Source organism: Amblyomma mixtum, chromosome 3 (assembly GCF_055824585.1).
Source record: "Amblyomma mixtum isolate Tamu chromosome 3, ASM5582458v1, whole genome shotgun sequence".
In the NCBI taxonomy this organism is placed as follows: Eukaryota; Metazoa; Arthropoda; class Arachnida; order Ixodida; family Ixodidae; genus Amblyomma; species Amblyomma mixtum.
Window position 1 is genome coordinate 36656450 of NC_143014.1, and position 26171 is coordinate 36682620.

Here is a 26171-nt window from a genome sequence, read left to right on the forward strand (position 1 = left end):
CGCTGCTTCGCTTTTAGCGCAGTTAAGTCAAGTCTGAAGATTTTCAACGATTCCACTAACAGCTGCTTACAATACAAGGCCATGCAATACGTAGACTGGCACAATAAAATACATCAGGGTATGGGTAAACGAAGGACCAATATACACATTAAAGCACAAACATACGGTCAGGGCGAAAGGGCGAAGAAATGCCGCGATAATTAAAAATAGGACTTCATGAGGGTACAACAAGTATGTAGTACTGAAAGGTGTTTTGAAAAAAGTAATGGCGCCAGGGATCACTTTTGGGAATGCGGTTTTGTGCCTAGGGGCCGAAGTTCAGTCGGGCCTACTAGGACTAGAATAAATCAGACAGGTGCTGGAGGATTAGCACTAGGTGCTTTCAGCAAAACCACGAACGAGGAAGTACAGCGGGACATGGGCTGGGCGTCGTTCGAAGCACAGGAATCTCAGAGTAAAATATTATATACAGAACGCCTGAGGAAACTGGACGATAACAGGTGGGCAACCAAGGTGTTTAAATAGTTATAGAGAAAGAGCGTTGACTCACAGTGGCGGAAAAGGATTAGGAAACTAACCTGTAAGTATGCGGGAAACAAGAACGGAGAAATAAAGAGCTTTAAACGACAGGAAACAAGCACATAAGGTAAAAACTAAAATACTTCAGGAAAAAAACAGACTGTGGAACTATATAGAAGTTGGAAAAGGCATATCAGGAAGGAATCATTCTATAATAACTCAAGAGGCAGTGCCCTGCTCTTTGAAGCTAGATCACAACGCGAAGCTACAAAAAGAAATTTAACCAAGAAGATGACACATGTGCAATCGTGGAGAATCTTTAGAAACCCATTTGAAAGGAGACGCTCCTATCCTCCATTCATTCCATCCAACCGTGCACGCCCGCCATGCGCCTCCACCGTGGATGGACGAGAGCGTCCCTTTTGAAACGGGGTGGCGGTAGTTGCCACTATGCTCGGTTTTATTCCCCCTATATTTCTTTAACAGTGTAATAAATCGGTGTATAAGTTCGCCATTTTCTTTAAATACAATTTTTAATCCTACATTTCTAACCTTACGTCACCTCTGCTTCTGAGCCACCAATCTTTCAATGGCTTCTTCCTAACTTCTACTGCAGATTCATTCACATGACCATAGTTATCTTTAAACCCTATGGCCTCAGGGAGAGGGATTGTGCCTGCATCGACATCCGGGTGGACACCGCCATATTCTAGTATAAGATGTTAATACAGTTTCCGCATTTTACCACACACCGCACATGTATCGTCATCTTAGTTAAATTTCTTCTTGCAGCTTCGCGTTCAAAGACACTCTGATCTAGCTTCAAAGAGTAGGGCACTGCGTCTTGAGTTATAGAACCGTCGGTCCTGCGTTCAGCGCCACCAGTGGCCAGTTTTGCGCCCCGAGTGGGATAACGCCCCATACGAATATATGTAAACAAAGATTTTCAAAGAATTTTTGTAACTTCACAATGCACCTATGACGTCTACCCTCCATGAACAAAAGCCTAGTGCATTCATGAACAGAATGCGAAAGACTGAAAAGTCATTTCAAAGGGGGTGTCTTTTTAAAACACCGCGATCTTCGGCTGCGGGTATACAGGGCGGGAATGCGACCCATAAAAACACACGTAAACAAAACTTACAGAACAATTTTTTTGTTTCACAGTGTATTCATGGAGGCAGCCGTTCGTTAACAGTTGGCGAGCGCTTTGAAGAAGAGAGTGAAGTATGCAACGTCATTTCGAAGCGATCTTTTTAAAAAGACTCGATAAATGTGTGTTGTGAAGCCTGACACACGCCCGAAGGGCGCTATATCCCGTATGCTGGGTATACAAACTCCTCGTGGAGTCTCACTTGCTACCGCGTGCGCTACATTTGCTAATAATACAGTCGTTCAAACTGAACGGCCTATACATGCAGCTCTACATGAAAAGTTCTCAAATGGCACGATAAGCAAACGAAAGCAAACCGCGTACTGTAGCGGCGGCCGCGTTCCAATGGAGGCGAAACGCGAAAGCGCCCGAGTGCTGTGCGATGTCGGTGCATGGCATAGGTCGGCACACTCACTCATGAGTGCACTCATATCACCTCACTCACACTCACACTCACGTCTGTGAGTGTGAGTGCGAGTGAGTGGATGTGAGTGAGGGTGGTCATGAGTGTGAGTGCGAGTGAGTGGTTGTGAGTGAGGGTGGTCGTGAGTGTGAGTGCGAGTGAGTGGTTGTGAGTTTGAGTAGACCCGAGTGTGAGTGCGAGTGAGTGGATATGAGTGCCGGTGGTCATGAGTGTCAGTGCGAGTGAGTGGATGTCAGCATGGGTGGCCATGAGTGTGAGTGTGAGTGAGCGGATGTGAGTGTAAGTGGAGATGTGTGTGAGTGCGAGTGAGTGGATGTGAGCGTGAGTAGAGGTGAGTGGTGAGTGGACATGTTTGATGGGTAGATGTGAGTGGACATGAGTGGTAATGAGTGGTTGTGAGTGGACGTGAGTGGCAATGAGTGTTTGTGAGTGGACGTGAGTGGCAATGAGGGGTTGTGAATGGACATGAGTGGCAATGAGTGGTTGTGAGTGGACGTGAGTGGACGTGAGTGGCAATGAGTGGTTGTGAGTGGAGGTGAGTGGCAATGAATGGATGTGAGTGGTGGGTGGACGCGACAGCGAAGTCTGTCGCGATACCCGCTTAGCTATTTTCATGTTGTTGACAGCTGAGGGAAGCAAATATTCACTACTGAGGGCACTCGAGGCAGCATAAGGCATCATGCTCGTGTCTTTGGACAGCCGAAGCAGAGGATTCCGGTGGCACAGGAACTGCAATATTTCGTTGCATTTGTAGTTCACCATTGGCACTGGTGCAGACCCTTCGCGGATGCAATGTGCCGCTACAAGTTTTGTGAGATCCTTTATCGAATTTCGCATTGCCAGCCCTGAAAATATAGACAGCTGTATCTTGCCACGCTCCCCGCACGGCTAGATCTCATATACACAAGAGTTACGATGCTTACTGCTGAAACAACGACTGTCCGCTTCTTGGCAATAACTACCGTGAGATGGGATCTCGAGGGCTGCAGTGGACTCTTAGGTTTTTTTTGTGTGTGTGTGCCCAGGTGTGTGCATTGCAGAGCTTTGCTCTGGCTGTAATTTGTTGACTGGGCCGGACCCACGCGAAATCCTGACCTACTTGGCGCCTAAGCTTTGTCACTGGGCGAGTGAAATCGAAAGAAGCTTGTGAAATGCGATTTTGTTTATTTTTCGTGTTTTCAGTGAAGTAAGGCGCGCGCTACAAATGGCTCGCAAGTTACCTGCATACGCATTCTTCCGCGAACGACGTTGAAGAATAATCAGGTGAAATGTAAGCGCCCCCTATCACCACGCGAGTGCACACGTGGTCTCCGCACGCACTAGCCTCAAAAACATCGCGCTGGATTGTAAAACCTCTTTTAGACAGGGGTTATGTGCAATGCAGAAAACGTTCTGAACTGCAGACATGTCCACAGATCGGTCACACTTAGTAGCTAAGGAGTTTTGTAAATGGACTGATAATGGCAACTACCCCTAGCATCGTTATTACGCGGGGATATCCTCTATTTGCGGCCCATTGCAGCCATTTTCCTTTGCGTGAGGAAATCACTCGATCGTTTGAAAAACACGCTCCATATTCCATGCCGCGAAAAGTATCCATACTTGCCATTTGACTCCAATGTGTCCATGCAGAGTCACGGAACGTCATTGTCAAGCAAGACCAAATATTGGTAATTAGACACCATCCAATACTATTCCCAAGACAAATTCATTATTTTTACTTATACACCGTCATAGGCGCGTGCACAAGGGAGGGAGGTGCCCCCCCCCTCAATCATCTAAGCCCCTCCTTAATCGCCAAGTCTGCCTCATACAATTACTTGTCGGACCTGTTCCGTCACAGTTTACAGGGCAGTGCTATGTCCAATCAGGTTCTTTAGTGGTCGAAGACCCATGATGTTGCGTTCAAGAACTGTTTACTGTCCGGGTCATTTTGAGGCAAGCTTTTCAGGTTCTTTTTTGCTGTGACAGTGAAAAAAAACAAAACAAATCTGTCACATTTGCTGGGGTTTAGAGAGAATGGAAATTACTCTGGAAGCGGGATGTTACATTGATACTTCAGCGACGCAGTGGCATGCCTTCCTCTGCCGGTACTCACGTGGTGAACAAGGGAGCCGAAAGCCTCAGTGTGCTTGCGAACGTTTCAACAAGAGGGTTGTGTCAGTCAGGATGAAGACAAGACCTCTTGTGGAAACTCTGGCAAGCACCCTGAGCCTTTCCCCTCCCTTCGTTCACATTTTGAGTGTGAAGGAACTAGCGGCTTATCCTCTCTATACCATATATTCCTCTGTCGATGTTAGATTAAAATAAAAACTACTGCTGAATAATATCTTGTATATTTTGAAATTACATCGCATGGAAAAAATGTTCTATAATCATTCCTCACCTTCGCGCTCCGTTCTGGCCGTAAAGGCCTAGGAGAAAAGGTTGGAGGTGGGGGTGGGGGGGGGGGGGCAGTGCGCTGAAACATGGCTCATTTTCATGGAGAACCCTGCACACGCCTATGGACACCGTTCAAAAACTTCTCTAAGAATCTTAGCTGATGCTGAACAGGCACTCATCGTCTCTGCAGCAAGCCCGAAAGGGAAGCGCACATGCGTACCATTCAGTGCATGGAATATGCATGATCAACGACCAGTTTCGTCGAGCAGTGAAGCTGTGAAAATTGGCCAAATAGCCCGCCAAAGCCTGGGCCGCTCAGCACCCCATCTTTGCGACACAGGCTTTGCTAGGGGAGCCATGAAAGCAGTCGGCTGCGGCAGTAAATCTCTCAACCCCTCCGTTGTTAGAAAACAAGGAAAGAGTGAGTGAACGTGAATGAGAGTGAGCGGACATGAGTGTGAGTGAGTGATTGGGAGTGCGAGTGGTCATGAGTGTGAGTGAGTGGTTGTGAGTGCGAGTGGTCATGAGTGTGAGCGAGTGGACATGAGTGCGAGTGTGAGTGAGTGGTTGTGAGTGTGAGTGGACATGAGTGCGAGTGTGAGTGAGTGGTTGGGAGTGTGAGTGGACATGAGTGCGAGTGTGAGTGAGTGGTTGGGAGTGTGAGTGGACATGAGTGCAAGTGTGAGTGAGTGACTGTGGGGGCGAGTGGTCATGAGTGTGAGTGCGAGTAGTCATGAGTGTGAATGCGAGTGAGTGGTTGTGAGTGCGAGTGGCCGTGAGTGTGAGTGTGATTGAGCCACCTCTATTGGTGCCGAGGTATGGTGCATGGTCGAAAATATTCCGGAGCCCTCCACTACGGCCATAGAGAAGTATGTTTCTCTATGCTGCGGCACCGCTTTCCTCTTTCACTCCCATCTTTCTCCCTTCCCTTACAGCGCGGTTCGGGTGTCCATCAATATGTGAGACAATTCCTGCTCCATTTCCTTTCCTCAAAAACCTTTTCTTTTTTTAAGACGACGGCGCAGACGACACCCCCGGCCGCCTCCGGCTTCCGTTAGCATGTTCGTAAACGCAGCGTGGTTGCGGTGGTTTCGGCCGGTCAATGGCCCGGCAGGTTTGATGATGATTATCGTGAATTTTTATGGCGCAAGGAAACCTGCGGCCAAAGAGCGCCATGACACAAGGTGTTTTCGTCTTCTCAAGGTGGGGTCAAAGACCCATTCCCCAAGCATTTAACCCTAAAGAAGCCGAGCACCAGGCCAGGGGAAAGCTTGTACCCATTGTATCACCGGTGGGTGCCCGGCGGCACTGGGGATCGAACCCCGCACCTCCCGGATGCGACCCGACAGATTTCTGCCGAGGTGGAAACTTCTATAAAGACGGTAAGCTTTTTGAATCCGGTCACGTCCACTATGTGAGAGAAGTTATGACTGAAAATGGGAGTGAAGTAATGTCGCCGTCTGTCACAGGCCGACGACAAAGGAGCCGCAGCAAAGGAAACAACGAAGAAATTATTAACTTACCGTATCCTTTAACTCAAAAGAGCTCATATGCAAAAAACTAGCAGCCTTTTGCAGATATTTTAATACAACAAAAGCATGTGTGATGAAAATAATCACGCAGAAAGATTACAAGAGTTTACTTTTGTCGAACGATTTGAACACACACAAAGTTTTCGCCGTTCATGCTTTCGTGTCGCGTCGGAAGGCGACAAAACTTGGTCTACGGCGAATTCCGACAAGTGCCGTTGCAGCCAAGAACACAGAAGTTAGCGTTAATTTTTTTAGCATAGTTTCTTACTATTAATTTGAGGGAGAGATGGCGGCTTTGCATTTCATCCGCCATGGACGCCCGAGGCATGCCGGGAAGATAACGGCTTCGGATTGGCACCTGGTGGCTTGTTGACTGTGCTACGGATTGGATTTTTCGGTTGTTCAGTTTCTTTATCACTGATGTTGTGTGCGCTTTGTGGTGGTGTAGTTATCCAACTACGCACGCAGTTCATTTGAGATCCTAAGCATCCGGAGGCGCTCGACAGTGGCTGGTGCCCGCTAGGCCAGGGCTGTGGCATGTTGCAAGTTGCGCGTCCGCGCCGAGGGTGGCGCCCCGGTCGAAACGATTGCAGCGATCCTGGTATCGGCGGTAAACGGGGCTGCAGTTAAGCCTAATAAAAGTGAAATTTTTCGACCACTATCAATAATAAAAACATGCTTATGAACTAAATTATAACCAGCCATAGGTATTAAAAATAAGACATCAAAGAAATTAGTTGCGAAGATGACGACGCGGGTAACGCGGCAGCAGACGACAAGCAGACGACGCACGGTCAGCCGCGCAAGCGAAAACGGCGACGTCGGCGACATTCGCACTGCAGCAGCGTCATTGGCGTCATGTCGAGTCACACAGTGAGCTTTTCTTGGAGTCTTTATACTAAGAACTAGCACTGCAGCATATTATGTTGTCCCTAGCCCAACGCACTGTGATTTCTTCTACACGAGTCAAAGGTTGAAAATTTTCTCTGCCTTTCTGTGCGTGTGTTTATTCATAGCCACAGACTGATGCGTTTCAATACAGGTCAGATGTTTTACTTCTCTGCTATTTACCTAAATCTCTTACAAAGTCACGTACAAACGTATATTCAGTCATGTAGCATTTTATTATGTATACTGTACCTTGATACCTTTTTTTATCCTCTATATATTCTCTGTGCGCTCATTTCTGCTAGGTTTACATAATGGCGTTTTTTTTTTATTTTTAGGATGCCTGTTACTGATACTGCAATGTCACTCATACTTAAAATCACTTTTTGGACATCGATTGTCACTGCTGATGTTCTTTTAATAAATTGTTCTTTGTACAAACACCATTTACGCTTTTCGTTCTCGATCGAGCGCAGCTGCTAAGCAGTCGCGCCGCTCGCCACCATACACCATGCTACATCAACAGACACATCGAAATACAAAAGCGAGTGAGCAGATTCCGTAAGTACTTAGGAAATCAAGCGTGAATGCAGCGCGGGATCAGTTAATCACCACTATTTACAAAGCTTGGATCGAGCTAGCGGCCGCCAGCACCAGGAACGCGCGGGTACAGTGCACTGTAGCGCGAGCAACCGGCCACAACCAGCCGCCTAAACACGCGCCGCCATATTGGATTTTTGATGCGTTTACCGCCTCTCCCAGGTGCCGCCACCATCGCCTTCTAAAAAAAACGTCCCCATTGGCTCTATGAGAGTGTCACTCCCTTGGCTAGGCCATAAGTCCGTTTGCTCCATCGCTTGGAGCCATTTACGCAGTAAGCTGGCTTTGTCTAGCAGAAGTCTGTGCTACCATTGAAAGCTGAAAGAAGGAAACAAAGCTTTTTTGTGAAATGAGAACTCAACTGTCCGCTACTGTGGCCACTCTGCACTTTCTAGGAGTTTCGGAGACACTTATATTTTGAAAGCGCAAAGTATTTCGGCAAGCGCAACTTATGTTAACCGTGCTCAACGAGGATTGCATTTGCTTCATTTCGAAAATTGGCGATGGCCGCGCATTGCATACATGAACGACTTCTACTTCATGAATTAACGCAAACATCCGCATGTTGCACTTGTCGGCATAAACACGGCCGTCACTTACGGGTAGGTCAGGTTCCTAATTCATGTTTTTCTTGGCAAAATCTGTAAGCGCAGCGCTAGGACATGGTGAGAGCCGGCACCTAGCACATGCAAACTATAAGTTCTCCTAGAAAAGTGAGGGTTGGGGCAAGGTTCTCACGGCACGAATTGCAGCCTATGCACGAACCCGCAATAGCAGACGGCACCAATCAAACGTTTGTTTTTCACAATACGAAAACGCAAGCTTCTGTAATGAATTAGAGACAACGTACAAACGGAAGAAGCTTGACACACTTCGTACCTTAGCTTTTTTTTTCTCTCTGCTTGTTGATTTTGCTTTTTGCGCTACTACTCATATGTTAATGCGGTTTGATTTAAAGCGTTGCCTGTCTTGCATGCCGTATTGCTCTTATCCAGCGTTTTCACGTCTCATTATCCTAGTACTCAATGGAAATCGATAAAGCCACCTCTGGAAGCTTCGGGCAGTATATTGTTGTGGCTATTATGCAGACACAATACACGGTATGGACTTTCGCCTGGCACTCAAGGCCGCATTGCCGCGTGCCATGGCACACACTAGCAGATGGTGCAGCGAGAACAGACACTTTTCGCGGCTGCTCACCGCAGAGGGCGCCCTCGAAACACCGTCTGCATATTTTATGGATTTCGATTCTCGGCGGATAAGAACAATGTCTTTTATGCATATGTTGAATAGAAATCGACTAAGGTTACCTTCCTAGGCACCTGCTTGCATTTGTGGGTGATATGAAAGTGTTTACGGACACATACTGTAGTCGATTCCTAAGGTAGGTTGTTAGTAAGAGGGCCCCTGCTGCAACATCTTTCAAGCTTTTTAATTAGGAGGTTGTGAGCAATGCAATCGAATGCTTTTGTGAAGTTTATGAACAGACCGATTACAAGCAACTTATTTTCGAGGTTTTGCAGTATGTAGTCTTTCTGTGCTATAAGTGCAAGTTCTGATGACTTTGCTTATTGAGCGTGTGTGATTATTTTGTTTCTTGCTGAACGATGCTGACTAGGAGTATTTTTTAATCATTTAATCGCCGATATCTTGTGTTAAGACGCCAGCTTGAAAATTTTTGCGGTGCGGCGACGAGCGATGGCAGACGAACGGCTCGTACGCTTTTCCTAACCTCAGTAAAAATCGTTTCATGGTCACTTTAATACGATGTTCGAAAAAAAAAGCGACATTTTCTCTCTTTTCTACGGAGAATAAAGCGAAAGCGGCGACCGCACTCCCACGCACGGCCTCTCCAGATTTGCAACAGCCATTTCAGCATGCCTACTTTATGCTGAATTGGATACATGGACCCGATTCATGGCGCACTAATGTGGCAACATCAACGTTCTCAGATCAAGTGATGCCAGCCGATACCATATAGTGGCCGCTATTGCCATGAAAACTAAAATCCACGGCAGCATACCCACAACATTGTTTTAATGTAAGACCACGACGCTCAGAAGTGCAAAAATATTCTCTTCGAGCACCTGCGTGCAACTACGACGGCACCCTCATGACGGCATCTCGGGGGGTTAACCCCACTCCTCTCCGCGCAAGTTTGATACGTACACAGAATTTTCGGGCATGCAGTGACGGACGCGCTGCTCGATATTTAGGCAGCGCAGTTCTTCCGGCACAAGTGCCGGAATGTGCTTTAATGTCATACAAAGCTCGAAATTAAAAAGTTAATTGCACTTAGCGAGGCAGTCGGAGTCGCAACAGCTGATGACAGGCGTTCATGGCGAAAGCTGCCATAAAGATATTACAGATACACGTTTTCTTAGAAACTGACCTCCGCCGAATCTATCCAGCGTATCGACGTTTTCGCAACGAAGTTGCAGTCTACCTTCGAATTGCGATCATCACGCTCGTTCCGGAGGAGGAAACTCGTTCTAGAAACAAACAAAAAGAAAGAATCGTGGAGCCGGAACAGTGCGCAGCCGACATGTCATAACGGCGCTCAGAAGGTGCTCGAAACGCAGATGGCCACGACTTTCATTGTTTGCGTGTCAGCCCTCATCATCACGCGCTGCCGAGAAACGCGCGTGATCTTACGCAGTTGCATGCAACGTTCATGTGGCAATAACCACCGCAAGCAAAGACTAACGCATACAGCAGCGCCCTTATGCGACGGCACCCTCATGACGGCAATTTCCATCTATGCTCGCACTGACCATGCATGCGGGTCCCTCGATGCGCCAGCGCGTCGAGGCACCCCAGAACGCGCACGCTCACCGCGCGGGAACGGCGCCATTCGCAATACCTGCCATGAAGATGTGCTAGAGGTGACAAGCGCCATTCCTGGTCGGCCTTTATTTGTTGCAAGCACGACGGCGATAGTGTGCTCGAGGTTTCGGATTTAAACTGGTTTTGAAAAGTTCGGCGCCAAATCGGACTTTTTCTTTTCCAATGAGTAATTTTTATTTCATTCTCGCTAGGTGCAGGTTCCCCACAAATTTTCGAAAATGCCAGTTCGGCTCAAATATAGCTCAGTACGTCACTGGGCACGATACTACTGAACTGTGAAGGGCGTCTCGGTAACGGCAGAGAGGACAGCGGTTCAAAGACAACGATAACGCAGTCGTGAAAGTGCGGACCTTTATGGTTCCACACGTGCAGCACGTGCCACAGAGTATAACGAAGCATTTTTTTCATACGGAGGAGCGAAGATGGCACCAAAAAGCGGCGATTAATGGTACAGATTTCGGCCTCCGACGAAATAGGGCACAGCCGTGGGAATCAAAGGTGCACTGAAGAGGAATCTGAACTCGTCTTTTTGCAGCGGGAACTCGATCTACACGCTCCGAGCATTCTTAGAAACGTCGAATTATAGCCCTGTGCGGTCGATTTCCCTAATTTAAATCGGATTAACTTCCGGCTCCCGCCTTTTTTTTTTTTTTTAATTCCCCGCAGTCGGTGGGAGGAGTCGATCAACGCATGGAGTGCCTTTAAGGCAGTCGCGTGGCGGCTTTGCTCTTATTTTGATTTTGAGGTTTCCGTGAATAAATATACCTAGTCAGACTACATGACTGCAAATTAGGCCCACGGAAATAAAAATACGCGCGGACTCTTTGCTTTCGCCGATTACTACGTATCACTCCGCCGATGGCAGAGCGGCAAGCCGCCACGGGACTGGTTGAAAGGTTGGTTGGCTCCTCCCACCGTCTGCGGGGAATTAAAAAAAAAAAAAGACGGGAGCCGGACGTTCAATCGGATTTATATTAGGGAAATCGGCCACACAGGGCAATAATTCGACGCTTCTAAGAACGCTTGGAACGTGTAGATCGAGTTCCAGCAGTAAAAATACGAGTTCACATTCCTCTTCAGTGCACCTTTAAGAGACGTTTGCTTAACGTGCCCACGGTCGTGTAGTGTTTACGAAATAAATCATCCTGGCACACACTACCTCGACATACAGGATTGGTCCAGTCTCCAGGTCGCAGGGTCTGCTTTTGAGTCTGGCACTAATCCGGTCCCCAGAGATATTGCGCTTAACCAACCGTGTACATCGTCGTTGATCACTTCGCGCAAACAATATTTCGTCATGCAATTACATACACGATACCTTCTTCCATATGGAGAGTCGCTGTTTCTAATAAATGCATACATGGTGCCAGGTACGTACCGTCTGGTCAGACGCATGCAGCTAAAAAAAGCGCGGCTGCGAGCTCAGACTACATTGCGCGCGGCGCGAAGCTCTCATTAATTAAAAACTTACCTGATCGGAGAATGCCTGCTTTAATGGCATTCATGACCTAAATGGTAGGGTTTTATCGTAAACAGAGAGGACGAGCGAAAGCAATTGGGGCAATACGGCCTCAAAGGCAACCGCATGAAAAGACTCAGCACGAGCAGCAACCGATTACGTTGGGTCTCGTGCACCGGGCGCGGAGCGCGCCGGTGACGCGGTGTGGGCGGGAGTATCGGCCAGAGTCCCTCGCATGGGCCAAGCGGGGGCGCTAGGAGTGTAAACGATGTTGCGGGATGGCGTCACTGTCGGCAGTGATGGCACAAAGCCACGAACATCGCTAGATCTTGCTCGGGGTTTACCCATCGGAATAGTGCTTCCGCACTAAAAACTGTAGTTGTGTGCAGGGGCACCGCACAACTCAATCGCATGGGCCGCACACGCACTACTCCGGCCACAAGCGCCGAACGCAAGCGACCAAATTCGCTCCCGAAACAAGCGAATAGAAAATAAAACCTCAACCGCGCAGAAAGGGCTAACTTCACCAAGAAAGGTTCCGCACACGCGCCGTTCACGGTAGACGCTCCCGAAGCGCTCCGTTCCGGCATTTTTTTTTTCTTACTTCGACATCTCAGAGCGAAGGAGATGACCTGCGTGACCAACGATCGGTGCGCGCTTGCACGGCAAGAGCGCAACCGTGCACCCAGCGCCCTGCCTTGAAAGGTTTCCTCATCTTCGCTTCAGCACGCACGCGACGACCCACTCGTCGAGACCGCCAAGCGATCGTTCAACCTGCACGCGAGACACAGCCCCCAGGCAGCGACGCGGACAGCAAAAGGCGCAGGCTGTGCATCCTCCGAGCGATAGGCAAACACGCCCCGGTCACCGGCCGGAGATGTTGCCAAGTATTTTCTCGACACGCGCGCGTCGCTCCCAAGCGGCCGTAGAAAATTGTTGCCGCACACACCGCCCGTTCGCGGGGACGCCCTCTGATCAACTGACCCCGTGGGAAATCCCCGCCAGGCAGGCCGCCTAGCCGCCTACCGGCGTTTAGCCCCCTTCAAAATCCGACCAATTGAGACAGAGGCAATCCAGTGCAAATGCCTACTCGATTATTCACTGCTCCACAATAGGCAATTTTTGTGGATCTGTGACGTAAGCAGTGACGGCGGACGACCATTCCCGCCAACATATGCCGGCGGCTAAACACCGCTCGGTGACAGCGTCACGAGGCAATGCTCCAAGAATCCGCAAGAATCCGGCTTCTGATCGCGGACCTTCATCCCCGGGGCTTCTTTCCTTGTTCCCTTCCAACACTAGCCCACAGAAAATGAACAAGCAGACAACAGCTACATTCCCACTCACATCGCGCTGAACACCACTGATATTCGCCGCAGTTCAGCAGTAGTAATCTTGGTCTTCAGATTCTTGGAGCTGGTTTGACTCTATTCACCCTGCTGCACAGATACAGTTCCACAGAGTTTTGCACAGCAACACTGCCAAACTGCCTTCCTTGTGCAGCTGTTTTCCAGTACACATGGTCGAATGGCAAATCATCAAAACTAAAAATTTGTGTACAGACATAGCCTCCTCTATTTTTTCGTGCCCGCTCAATCGCGGAAAACGCCGTTGTTAGGCGCCGTTTGTGCTAGTACGCGAAGCTGCCGACGAGTGGCGCGCGCAGCCCAGGATGGAGCAGACGACGCGGCAGGAGTTGCACGCAGCGTAAAAGACGGCGCGCAATTCTGCTACTGTGTGTACTACTCTCCGTTTAGTAAGATTGATGTGCGGACACGATCGTTAAAGTGCTAAATTGTTTTTGTTAAGCCATGTGCACATGTACTTTAGTAAAAGCTGCTCATCAAGGAAAATATGAAATCGGCGGCCGGGCATACATATCGAACGTTGCTCCAGTACCGAGATGAATACCTAAGTTTAAAGCTATATCGACGGTAATTGTTACTGTGCCTCTTTGTACAAAACACGTATTCTTAGCATAGGTCGTATCTGACCCAATATATAAGCAGAAACATTAAGGAAGCATTTTTGTGAGCGATGAGTGAATGGAAAAAATTTTACTGTCGTATATAGAATAAAACATACATGCAAAAATGTTTTCACAACTTCAAAATCTTTCTAGATAGAGGCTTTGATGTCAGCGGTTTCACTACATCGTTCCTGTCCGTCACCGATAAGGCATAGTTCGCAAAAACAGGGCGGAAAAACTGTTGTTTTTCTTCGGCCGGCCGGGCTTCATTCAGCTAATTCGAAATCTGTTTTTAGCGCCGCTTTATTCTGGGTTGCTGCGCATTTCAGTGCACAAGGATTAGGCGCGTTTTTGCTAACTTGTTCCGGCTCTGAGTGTGCTGGTTTCGTCGATGTTGATTGTGTGTCTTAGGAATGTTCGGTTAGAGGACTGCGCGCTTTCTTGCATAGTTGCGGACGTCGTTTTTGTGTTGCCGAATGTTTGCTTTTATATAATTTTGGTAATGGCTTAGGACGAGTTGGTCGTTTGTGGAGTAGGCAAAGGCCACATTTATTCCGCGGCCGCCGAAGCCCCTGCAGCCGGCCGCAACTACGCGCACGCCCATCCATCCTGGGCTGGCAGCGCCGCCCCGCGGAGAAACACGGCGGAGTCAGACGGCGCTTCAGCAGCCTTTGACCAGGCACAGAAAAAATAGAGGAGGCTATGGTACAGAATATGAGCAAATGACATGCCACATAGCATCAAGGTTAATCTATGTAAAGTTTTGGGAGACTGCCATGCCATGTAAAGAAGCTAACCAAATGACCTCCACAAAAGATCTGTTTTAACTAAACTAGTTTCAGCAAGTAATTAAACACCAGTATGAAAGCTTCACCTAACACGATGTAAAGCTCTCAATGCGGAAACATAACAGCAGAAACAACATACTTACACTGACTGCAAAACAAAGGCAAGCCGTGCGCAAATTGTGCTTACAGGTGCTTTCACATCATGTAAATGCTCAGAATTCTGTGTCAAAGAAAAATTTTGAAAGCCTCCACAGCAAGACTGTGAGAATGGCTTCATCCAATTACTAGTAAGCAATTTCACCTGCAATTAACCAATAATCAGCTGTCAAGACAAGTATATTTTCAATCACACTGCAACCCACAGTTCGGCATTCTCCATGAACAAAAATTCAGTACCCCCAAACAAGCCCAGTGGCCTCTGACAATTTTTTACAACCAGTAGTGCTCCTACAGCAGTCACTGACTGCATCAGTTCAAGTTATTGAGTGCAGTCAACCTTCAGATCACAGCCACATTTTCACCCACAAATTGCATACACTACTAAAAAGGAGGCAAGTGAAAACCAGTTATTTTTATTAACTATAACTAGAGACCTGCAAACAGCAATGTAACGTTTACATTGAAGGCACTTTTAAACTGATATCCCAGACATGAAAGTCTCGCCTTTGAACACTTTGAACAAGAATGCTTCATTTGTTAATTATGATGGCACATAAAGATGTGCAGTCATGAAATGGCAATATTCACAAATGAACAATTTGATTACATGTATATACATGGTACATGCCATGCGAAGAAAAATGCAGTTGTTCCTTCAATATTAAGTTGACTCACTTTTAAGGCTGAAATAAGCCTGAACTCAGTGCTTCCTAGTGCTAAAGCAAAAAACCCGCAACACTCAGTGACCAAGACCATAAAGCACATTAATGAACCAGTAACGCTTTAAAAACTGAGTTAGCAAACAAATACTAGGGACAGCAATGTCAACAGCATGTAGAATGTTCTCCAGCACATCTTGTAGCCATCTAGCTGCCACACCAAAGGGAATCTGCCAAACTCCAATTTTGCCCTCAGAACTCAGCAATGAAGGCGACACACATTTTTTGGGGAAGGGGCTGCATCAATGTGAAATTATAACTGCAACAACCACTCCCCCCTCCCCAAACAAGAAAAAAAGCACAAGCAGGTCATCACCTGCAAGAAGGTGTACATGCATAAAAATGCTAACACACACTACCTGGAACACAGTATGACCAGAAGTTCAAAAAAATTGAGCAGCCAAGAAGACAAGAACGTTAGAGTAGAGTACATTTGAACAACTGCTTCTGTCTTTGGTTGCGTGGCTGTCCCCAGCTGCAAGTCCCACAAATCAGCGTCCACCAAGTCACCGCCTGAATGCCCCCACAAATGTGATCACAGAGTCGATGGCTTCATCCACATTCCACGGTCGACCCAGGTAGAGGACACGCATGCCATCTTGAGAGTGGTGCTCCACTATGCCCCAGTGTACAAACAGCTGAACAGCATTGCGCAGTGTGTCAGCCGCGAAGCTCTCCTCTGTAATGGCAACAGAGTGAACAGCTTTAGGCACGATAACTACACCACAAATGGCATCGTTCTCAATCTGAATGACATCTTTGAATACACCCTGAAATTTAACTCACCCAATCCACACAACTGGCTGAAAAAAACTAACGATGTACAGGTGCCATCAAAAGTAAATGGAAGGCAATATTAAAGAAAATATTTAATCATTGCCCCCCCCAACTCATGCATCCTTGAATACATATGTTCAGCTTAATTGTGATTTTGTGAATTGCACCGTGCAATGGCTCTCCGTCTGCCTGAGCAGCTGCTGGTGGAATGAAGGTAGCAGCAATGAGGAAGGTCACGCCGAGCTGGCTTCTGCGCTGCTTTCGTGGCATCCACTCTAATCCTAAACAAATCTCTTGGAATAGCGCTAAGCTGCAGGCAACAAGGCAAATGCGTTTGACAGAAACATGCCTCGGAGCCAACCAGTTCATCTGTACCATACAGCGCTGAACACGCGGTGTTTGCCGCAGCAGAGTTTCATTTTCGCGCTTTCAGTAAAACACATTCGTGACACACTGGCAAATGGAATTGCAGCAGCAGCCACAACAAAATTCATGACGCCCATAACTGTAGTCAGCATCAGTGTGGGTGTAACATGCCAGAAGCCATTGAATGCGGTGGCAGTCAAGCGCTGATGAGTCTAGAGTCCCGCTTTGGCCAGTCTGCCGTCTCCATTCTACTCTGAATTGTCACCTGCTACTAATGCCTTGAGAGCAATAAAAAGGATACTCCCAAAAAGCTTCTAAATATCCACTGTTTTAAACTAGTGAGCAGCACCCAGTTGATGGGAACCAGGCCCAAATATGGTTTGGTATATGGGGTTTAACGTCCCAAAGCAACTGAGGCTATGAGAGACGCCGTAGTGAAGGGCTCCGGAAATTTCACCCACGTGGGGTTCTTTAACATGCACTGACATCGCACAGTACACGGGCCTGCAGAATTTCGCCTCCATAGAAATCCAACCGCTGCGGCCGGGATAGAACCTGCGTCTTTCGGGTCTCGGGTCAGCAGTCGAGCACCATAACCACTGAGCCATCGCGGCGGACCAAAAATGTCATAAGCAATGTATGCTTGCTTGCCATAATTGTGGTCTCACAATTTGCACCAACCAGAAATTAATGACAGAATTGCGTATGGTCGCAGCAGTATTTTGCCCATATGGAGATCTCGTACATAGCTTTCAAGTGAACAATGGCTTCAGGCTACAGGAGGCATCGCATTGGAACCAGGTTACCAGCCTGTTACAGTTCTCCAACACATTTGGCCAACAACATTGCAAAGTTTCCTTTTCGCTGCCTCGTGTTGGATCCTGTTCTATATCCTGCACACAACCTCAACTTTATGGTCAAGTTAGATTGGATGGCAAACTTGTGCTGACAGTAACACCATAATATACAGCCTAGCAATCAAAAGAACCAACCTTTAGTATTACACACTTCCTGTTCACGACACCTCTCACCATCACATATCTTGAGGCCACTTTCTTGCTTACAGTGACTGTACCTGACAGTGAAATGAAACACACCCTCAATCGCCTGCGGTGGTGGCTCATTGGTCATTGGATTTTGGTAGTTGCGCACGAAGTTGCAAGATCGGATCCTGACTGCAGTGGCCACATTTTCACAGGGGCAAAATGCAAAAATGCCAATGTGCTGTGCAATGTCTCCGTTCACTCCCTCCTTCATCCCTTCCCTCCTAGAGCAGCTCAAGTGTACACAGAGAGCACGACAGTTACAGCGCCTTTCCTTTTCTATAATGGCACCCTGTAACTAAACAAAACAATTAAAAAAAAACTGTTAAGTTTAGTGACTCAATATTTAAAATCTCCGATTCCCCTACAGAACTTACAGTGACTAATATTGAGTACCTTGAGGTGTGAAGAAGGAAACGCCACCTTGATTTCTTCTATTCACCACTTATAATCATAAGTTAGCATTAGACACCTCTGCATACTTATCCCCTCTACCCACCCAGCACACCCGTCATTGCACACTGTAATGCCATATTCAGCGAAAATTGAGTGTTGTATATTCTCGTTTTTTTTTTTTTTTCCATACAACATAATCGTCTAGAACCACCATATAGATTTGGCACAGTTTGAGTAGCACTAATTATGTCTTTTCCTCCCACATCTGTTTTGTTACAGTAGACTCGCAATAATTCAAGCTCTCGATAAATTCAAACAAATTTCGAAATTTCTAAAAAAATTATTTGTATGCATAGATGCATAGCAAATCATATTAAGCTTGGATCATATTAAGGTGTACTCCTGAAAACTCAAAAATCACTGGCCTCTTGAAGTTAGAATAAATGAGAGTCTACTGTACAGTGTTCTGTATTTGTTTTGCACATTTGCTCAAATGTGCCTGTCCTGCCTTGACCCTCCTGTGGTCTGCAGTATATACTAAATATAGTGAAAAATAATTCCCACTTTTCCACTGCGTTTCCTGATGAGACAATCTCATCCTAGTCAAACACATGAACTAGCATACAACTGTGTACGCTGCTTGACTAGTCACAAATGACTTCACAAATGTCACACTAGTCACAAAAGTTGGTCTTTCTTTAGAACACCCAAGGAGCCAGGACTGGAGCTCTAGTGCTAAATTACGTGAACACTGAAGGGATAGAGGTATCACATTAGTTAGCAGACAGGCTAGAAATTCTGCAATGCAAAAATTTTTCTCACCGTAATACAGTGTTCCTTGCTGCAGTTTGTCTTGAGCCACTTTCTGGATGTGCCTGAAGAATATCCTTTCTGCAATCAAGAAAACCTCTTAAAACAATGCACCAGGCAGCAATCGTATTTACCATGCAAGTCACACCAAATACTCAATAAGGCACACATTAGGGTTAATTAGAGAAATGAGCAGAAATGCAACAACTGCAAAAAAGTTAGTCTGAAAAGAGATTCAGTATTAACAAAAATGTCATCGTTCCATGCTAAACAAACTTCAGAGATATTATAATGTCACACGATTTAATACTATATTAACTTGATTAGGAGAGAATTTTAGTAACAAGTTGCTTGTAGCCATTCGTACGTCAAACTGACAGGAGGCACCATGTATCGAGGCACAGAAAGGTGAAGATAAAGAAAGATGACTATGCACTTTTATGCACAGTTTCATTACTTTGTTATTACTGTTAGAAACTAGCCAACAGCAAATCGATGTTAAGGTCAATTTAGTCTCTTGAGGCACTGCTGCACAGATTCACAACAAACCATTTGTGAGCTGCTGCATCAGGCTAGAATGAAGGAACAACAATACATTAGCTTGAGACAATATTTGTAGCTGTCCCTCATACCAGTTCAACACGCCACTGTTTACATGGAGGAAATGCCTGCACGAGCCCCACTAGTCTCTGTCCCCTTTCACCAACACAGCAATGTAGTAAGGTGACGAGTTTAAAAAAAATTTACTCTGCTTCATTTGCTTCTATGTAACAGCCATATAAATAAGAAAGTTGTGACATTGCTGGCCAAATTACGCTGGGAACAGTACATCGCATTTACACATAAACCGTAGGGCCTGTGCGAATATTTCATAAGTTCAAAAATTCAGTTGAATAGTAATGTATTTGACATTAGATTCGAACCAAATGTTGGGTATTCAAAATCTCGAAGACTTCGTCCTGAACGAATAAAGTTTCTAGAACTCTTGGTTCGTACTCCGGGATCGGAAAGTGGCATGCACGCAATCACTCCACACCACACACGTGCTCTCCCACACGTATGCTGGAGCTGGTGTGCGCATGCTCACGGCAACACACGCAAGCAAGTGGAAGTGCGGCACCCAGATCTGTACCTGCCGGGTGTCTGTGGCCGCACTAGCCGCGATGAACGCGCTGTAACTGGCACGACAGCGTGCATCAATAAAGAAATATAGCACAGCACAATCCGGTTCCGCGTGCAGCTAGTGTGCATGCACTGACTTGTCCCAATGGGAGAGGCGTGCAAACAGCTGGCCGGCTCCTGGCGCCTTGTGGTGCCCTCAGGGCGATCTGCACATGCACAGTGGCTCCCCATGGATTCGGATCTCCGTAGCAGCCACGGATTGTGCTATGCTAAATTTCTCTTATCGGCGGACACGCAGTTCTCTTGATTTCCGTGGAAGCAGTTTGAGCATACTGCAGGTGCGGTCGCCGCATTTCGTGTGAAATTCGTGAATAAAGCACAACGGCGCGAGCATGTGACGAAGCTAGCATCAGCCACATTGTGACGGGCGCCCCTTCCTAACGCCTGATGCGGGGTGGCGCTGGGTGCGCAGTGCGCATGCCTAGCAGGTGTTCGAGTCATCACTTAAAAGCAATTATCTGTGGAAAGACGCAATCGCAGTTAAGACCAGCCCTCCAGGAGTCTCACAGATAGGTCTCACACCCCACAAATATCGTATAAACGCGTGTAAGGGCTGCACTTTTTTTTTCCAGATTCGAGAGCCAATTTTCAGGGTGCGGCCAAAACACACAATCTGCGAAATTTTCTCTTTTTTTTGAAGTAAAAACACATCAATCATGGAATGAGCGACATTTATTCTACGTTCAATCATCGCTCGTGGAGTATTTAAACTCTGAGCTGGTGCTGTGCTCTGGTGCATGCTCATCCCAAAAGAAGCTGCGTAGGATGCCCGCTATCAATGCGTAGCCGTTGTTCCGCACTTCCATCACATAGGAGAGCAGTTATTTTTCCATTTCAGGAAATTCGCACGGCTTGCCTTGGAAAGCGCGCTTTTGGCAGCTTGCATTTCTCAATGCATCCTTTTGGTTGCACCATCATCTGAGCCACGTCAAATTTCCTGCCCGCCGCACGCTTGGCGTGTTCGAGACTCCCAACCGTGCAGCTATTAAAGTGCTTGCCCATCGTGCTAAAACTGCAATGCTCGGTGGCACCGCCACAACTACGACGGTGAACGCGCGGCGTAACATGCCAGAAATAGCAGCAGCTGGCGATACTGATGCTGATGTGGATAACGAGAGGTCGCGGCGGAGGAAAAGTTGACGATGATGATGATGACCACGGCCTCGGGTACCATCCATGAACGGCACTTGGAAGCTCCTTTGCGCATGTGTGGCCTCCGCGATCAAGCACACCGTTGCTCACAGTCCATGTTATCACGGAGGCCACTGCACGTGCCCTGCCTGGGTCATGGAAAGTTCGGGTGCGGCCCTAACATGGATTTATTTTTTTTTAAACATTTCCTTCGGGAAAACAGGGTGCGACCAATACAAGCGTTTATACGGTATGTCGGCTCCACAGGTAGGCCAATTCCCCAGTTTTCAATGGCCATTTTTGCAGGGCGTCCACACAGCTTCAATGAGTGTGATAAAGTTCAGTGGATTCTCTTTTTTTTCATGTAATGGCCTTGTGTAAGTTGGCCTGTATTGATAGATACTATGTTTTAACAACACTAAACACTACTTCAACTGAAAATTCACTTATAAGCTAGGTGTGACCAAAAAAAAAATGAAATATGTACACTGCTGCCACTGGCCATTTAGACAAGAAAACTGCAATGAAATCAAGACAGCTTTCTGGTACATGCAGAAAAAAAATATTCCATTTTTAATCCAATCTTCTTGGCAATAAATACATAATTTGTTGAGAAAAAAAAACACAGAGAGCCAAACCATCGTTTTTCACTAAAAACAAACTGGATGGAGTTGTCCTCACTCTCCCTTCAAATACTACATTCAGTGCACAAATATCGAAAAAGCATCACTGCCCTTACCTTCTATCTGTGTGCCCACCAGCTTGGCAAGGGAGCAGGCAACCACCCAGTAGGACTCTATGTAACTTGATAGCACTGAGTGAAGGAACTCCAGCATGCCAATATTGGCCTCGTTCAGGATCACCTGCGCAAATTGAATGCCACTAATAGTTGTTAGAAACACATGCAAAGGGGAAAAACTCTGGCATTTGGCTGGCTGCAATAACTCAGCGCCTGACGAATAGAAAATCAAATCTCTGCTTTTGATGCCACCTAAGGTATGTGCCTTTATTCAGTCAAAAACATAGCATGAAGATCAGACACACACCTGATGATCATGCGTACATTAACACTACAGCCCCTTAATTTCGATAGAGGCGAAATTCTAGAGAGCTGTGTACTGCGCGATGTCAGTGCATGTTAAAGGGACACTGAGGAGAGCACTATTAATATTTTTTTTATAGTAAAATCCGATATTTCGGCATGTCATGGCTTTGTTGCCACTTGGCCGGCAGCGAAAGATGCATTTATTTCTAAGAAATTTGGACTCGAAGTTGAAAAAGTTTTTCCCGCCGCTCTGATTCAAACTTGGGATTCGTCTATGACGACAGAGGACTAAGGGACGTGAAACATGACGTGCACATGACGTAACGCAGACTCCGTGATTTCTGGCTGCCAGCAGTGCGGCCTAGCAGCAGCCGAAAAGAAAGCTACCGCCGGCCGCACGTTGAAGGCATCTATCGGCTATTGCGGCCGTCGCTACAGTCGCTTCGATTACGTTTGCACTGGCGTTTTGCCAGCGTTACGATGGATCTCGTTCTCGAAGTCGTCAACGAAGTTCTCGCAAATAGACACCTTTAGCATACCGTGTACCTTGTTACCGCTAGCGGAATACCGGGAGCCCGCCTACCGCCGGAAAACAGGCGCTGATTTGTCCCGATGCTTCAGGAGCGCGCGTAGCAGCCGGGCACGTGACGCCATCTGGCGACGTCAAGGAGATTTGCGCATGCATTGGCTGCGCCTCAGTGATGCATGGTTTCTCGGTTCCTGGTGTTGCTAGAACCATTCGTTCTAGCAACACTGTTTTGTTCTATGATCTCATCACGCTTGTACTTGCGAGTTGGCCTGTGGCGGCGATACCTGTATTTTGGTTCTTGCTCTTTTCTACGTTACAAGAGCTTTGTTGTCAGTATGAGTGGCATTTTTGTAATCAGGAGCTGGTATTCTGTCGATACAAGCCAACTTCAATTTCTCCTCAGTGTCCCTTTAAAGAACCCCAGGCAGTCAAAATTTCCGGAGCCCTTCACTACGGCGTCCCTCATAGCCTCAGTCGCTTTGGGATGTTAAACCCCCATAACTCATAACCTAATTTGTAAGCCAGTGTATGTAGCACGCAATGAGCATATCTTCGCAAGGTAATGGCTACATACCATAATTTTATGCATATAACCCTTACCCCTAATTTCAACACCCACGATAGAAAAATATATCCACTCGTATAACTTACACTTACCCAAAGAAAGCACGATTAGACAATTTCATTACTATACAGACAGTGACTCTTCGTTGTCAAAAAAAGCTTATTTCAAGAAGCTCACAGCAAAGCTCAGTTTACCCTGTTCAATTATCACTATCACGGCAGTCTTCCAAGGCTTCGTCCTCATTGACAAAGATGTCATCATCTTCCTATTCATCCGGGATGTTGGTAGTTGCACACTTCCTAAAGCTTTTGCGCACCATGTCAACTGGAACTGCCATACACGCATGAATGACCCATCGGCAAAGCAGTGCAATGCCTGTCCTTCAGACGTGTCCAATTGGTGTAAGGGTGTGAATCCATCAGCCATCCATTTAGCTTAGAGCTCGTTCGTTGGCCTGACATACGTTGACGACAATGGGGATTGAGGGCGCTGTATGGGACACCACACATTGCAGTGAAGCCGACCCTTCACCATCCCAAAATACACATAAAACTCATGCCCCCGCACCTTTGATCACGTTTTTTGTTTTGGGTGCAGGTTATAAATGAAAGAATACAGTACAGATGTAAATGATGCTGTGTGCACAATACTTAAGATGCTCTAAATGCAAGCTATAACACGCAACACATAATGCTTCAATCACAAATTTATACAACAGAAAATTCAAACTTTCGCCATAATGCACTAGCACATGCACAGACATCCACACATAATTTGGATGCCTATGCATGCAAGTGTGTGTGAGCACTTGGGTAAAAAGAGAAGTAGAGAGTAATGAAGGCCGCCGCACGGTGCTGTTCAGTTTATTGTTAAGGGGAGATGCGGGTCAAGAAAGTTTTTTTAGCATTCTTAAGAGTCCCCTCTCTCCAGTGCAAAAAACCTTTCTCAAAATACAGAGTAGAACAATTTTAAAAAGGCAGAAACTAGGAAACCGAAACCAAAACTGGGTTTCGTCCAAACTATGACGTCGCAATGTACCAACCTATGACATCCCAGTGTACCAACCTATGAAGTAACAGATACTGTCCCAAAACTTATCGTGTGTGCTTTAGTTGGCTAAACTGGCGACGGTAAGCGACATCTTGGGTCATTACTAGTCTGAACTGACCGAAGTCGAGCGCGAAGTTTTATCCTTCAGCAACTGCAGAGCGAATAACAATGAGTGTGCCAACGTGTGATGTCACGCACACAAGGCTGCCCAAAGAAATCACCCCAATTGAAGCCAAGGTTTTTGAAATTCATTTGCGCTGCATCGAGCAGTCGCCCTGATACAAAATTTGGCACAAATGACCAGGAAACTGCGGTGAACTTAGCGTGAAAGTTTCAGTAAAATTATTCTAATGACACTTTTACTGTAGGTTTTCCTTTTTATTCGAGCCCTTTCCATCAAGTTTGGGAGCCGCACAGGAATTCATTCTTGTGCAAGTTTGTCACATGCATGGTTAACACTGCGTCTGCAACTTCACAAACATTAATCGCACATTACTACCTGCTCCCTACTGTTGTTGATAATGACTTCATAGCGCAAGGGCATCTGGGGCCAAACAGCGCCATGGCACAAGGTGTTTTTTGTCTACTTGAGGTGGGGTCAAACACCCATTTCCCAAGCAATTCACCCTAAAGAAGCTGAGCACCAGGCAGGAGAAAGCACCCAGCGGTGCTTGGGATCAAACCCCACACCTCCCGCAAGCGAGGAGGACTCTCAAACCACTGGGCCACCACTGCGGTACAACATATATATTTGAGGCTTTTATTAGGTTGTCTTAGATATTTTATGAACTGAGCTGTTAATTATAGTCACTACTTCAGCCATTCAACGCGCGTATGAGTGTTTTTCTGATAATACCGCGTAAACTCGTGTAAGGGCCTTTCTTAAATTCTGGTATGAACTTTGTGTACAGCCCATGTATGAACAAAAAAAAAAATAGGGAAACCTTTTTTTGTTTTCCTCTCTTATCTAGTCCAAAACAAGGGGTGCGGCCCATATACGAGATTATGTGGTATTCGCAACATCATCGCTATATCAGCTGGGCCATCGTCTCTGGCCTTGAACAGAGTTTCGGTTTGCCGTTTTTGCCATTTTAAAATGGTATTTTAAAAAACGGCTTGTGCCGGAGACCGGGGGGCTTCAAGCAATCTTTGTGGTTTATGGGGTTTAACGTCCCAAAGCGACTCTGGCTATGAGAGACGCCGTAGTGAAGGGCTCCGGAAATTTCGACCACCTGGGGTTCTTTAACGCGCACGGACATCGCACGGCACGCGGGCCTCTAGAATTTCTCCTCCAAAGAAATTCCAGCCGCCGCGGCCGGGATTCAAGCAATGTTTGTGATCATTAACTCAAACTGTTGTAAAACCACCGGAGTTGCCCTTCAAGGCTTGGCACTGGTTAAGAAAAGAAAACAGACTAAACAAAAAGGCAGTGCAGTTATACAGACCCGGTACTGCTCCTCCTGAAAGCTGGACTCAGTTTCACCATCCAAGTCGAGAGTATGCAGTTTCCTCCTTTCCCACCTATTGGATGCACCACTCAACAACAAAGGGCCAGGACACTGCACACACACACAAACACAAAAAAAATTTTCTTTTAGTTCCCAGGGCACTTAGAACAATGTACAGCATGCAAGCAAAAGCACAGACAAAAAATAAGCTGCTTTCCATGTGAAATTAGTTTCTTATAACATAACTGCAATACATACAAGCTGTCTCCCCTAATACCCAAGAATAAAAAAAAAAGTATATAACAGACGGCTCCATGCAAACAGCCCCAAAAGCATGCCGAAAGATATTTGCCTGATAGTAAATCTTTCACTTCATATATCAAATAAAAG

General features: G+C 46.6%; 1 protein-coding gene across 3 annotated transcripts in view; it reads right to left on the bottom strand.

Moving 5' to 3' along the window:
- Positions 1–15117: 15117 nt before the first annotated feature.
- mino (glycerol-3-phosphate acyltransferase mino) overlaps positions 15118–26171 on the bottom strand; it is a 100324-nt gene continuing 89270 nt past the window's right edge. For all 3 annotated transcript variants that reach the window (XM_089578704.1, XM_089578703.1, XM_089578702.1), the window contains 4 exons: positions 25779–25892; positions 21884–22007; positions 18844–18912; positions 15118–16118 (listed from right to left, as the gene is read on the bottom strand). In XM_089578704.1, the coding sequence (XP_089434830.1) occupies positions 15946–16118; positions 18844–18912; positions 21884–22007; positions 25779–25892 (480 nt within the window). In that variant the 3' untranslated portion in view covers positions 15118–15945. The remainder of the gene's footprint in view (positions 16119–18843; positions 18913–21883; positions 22008–25778; positions 25893–26171) is intronic.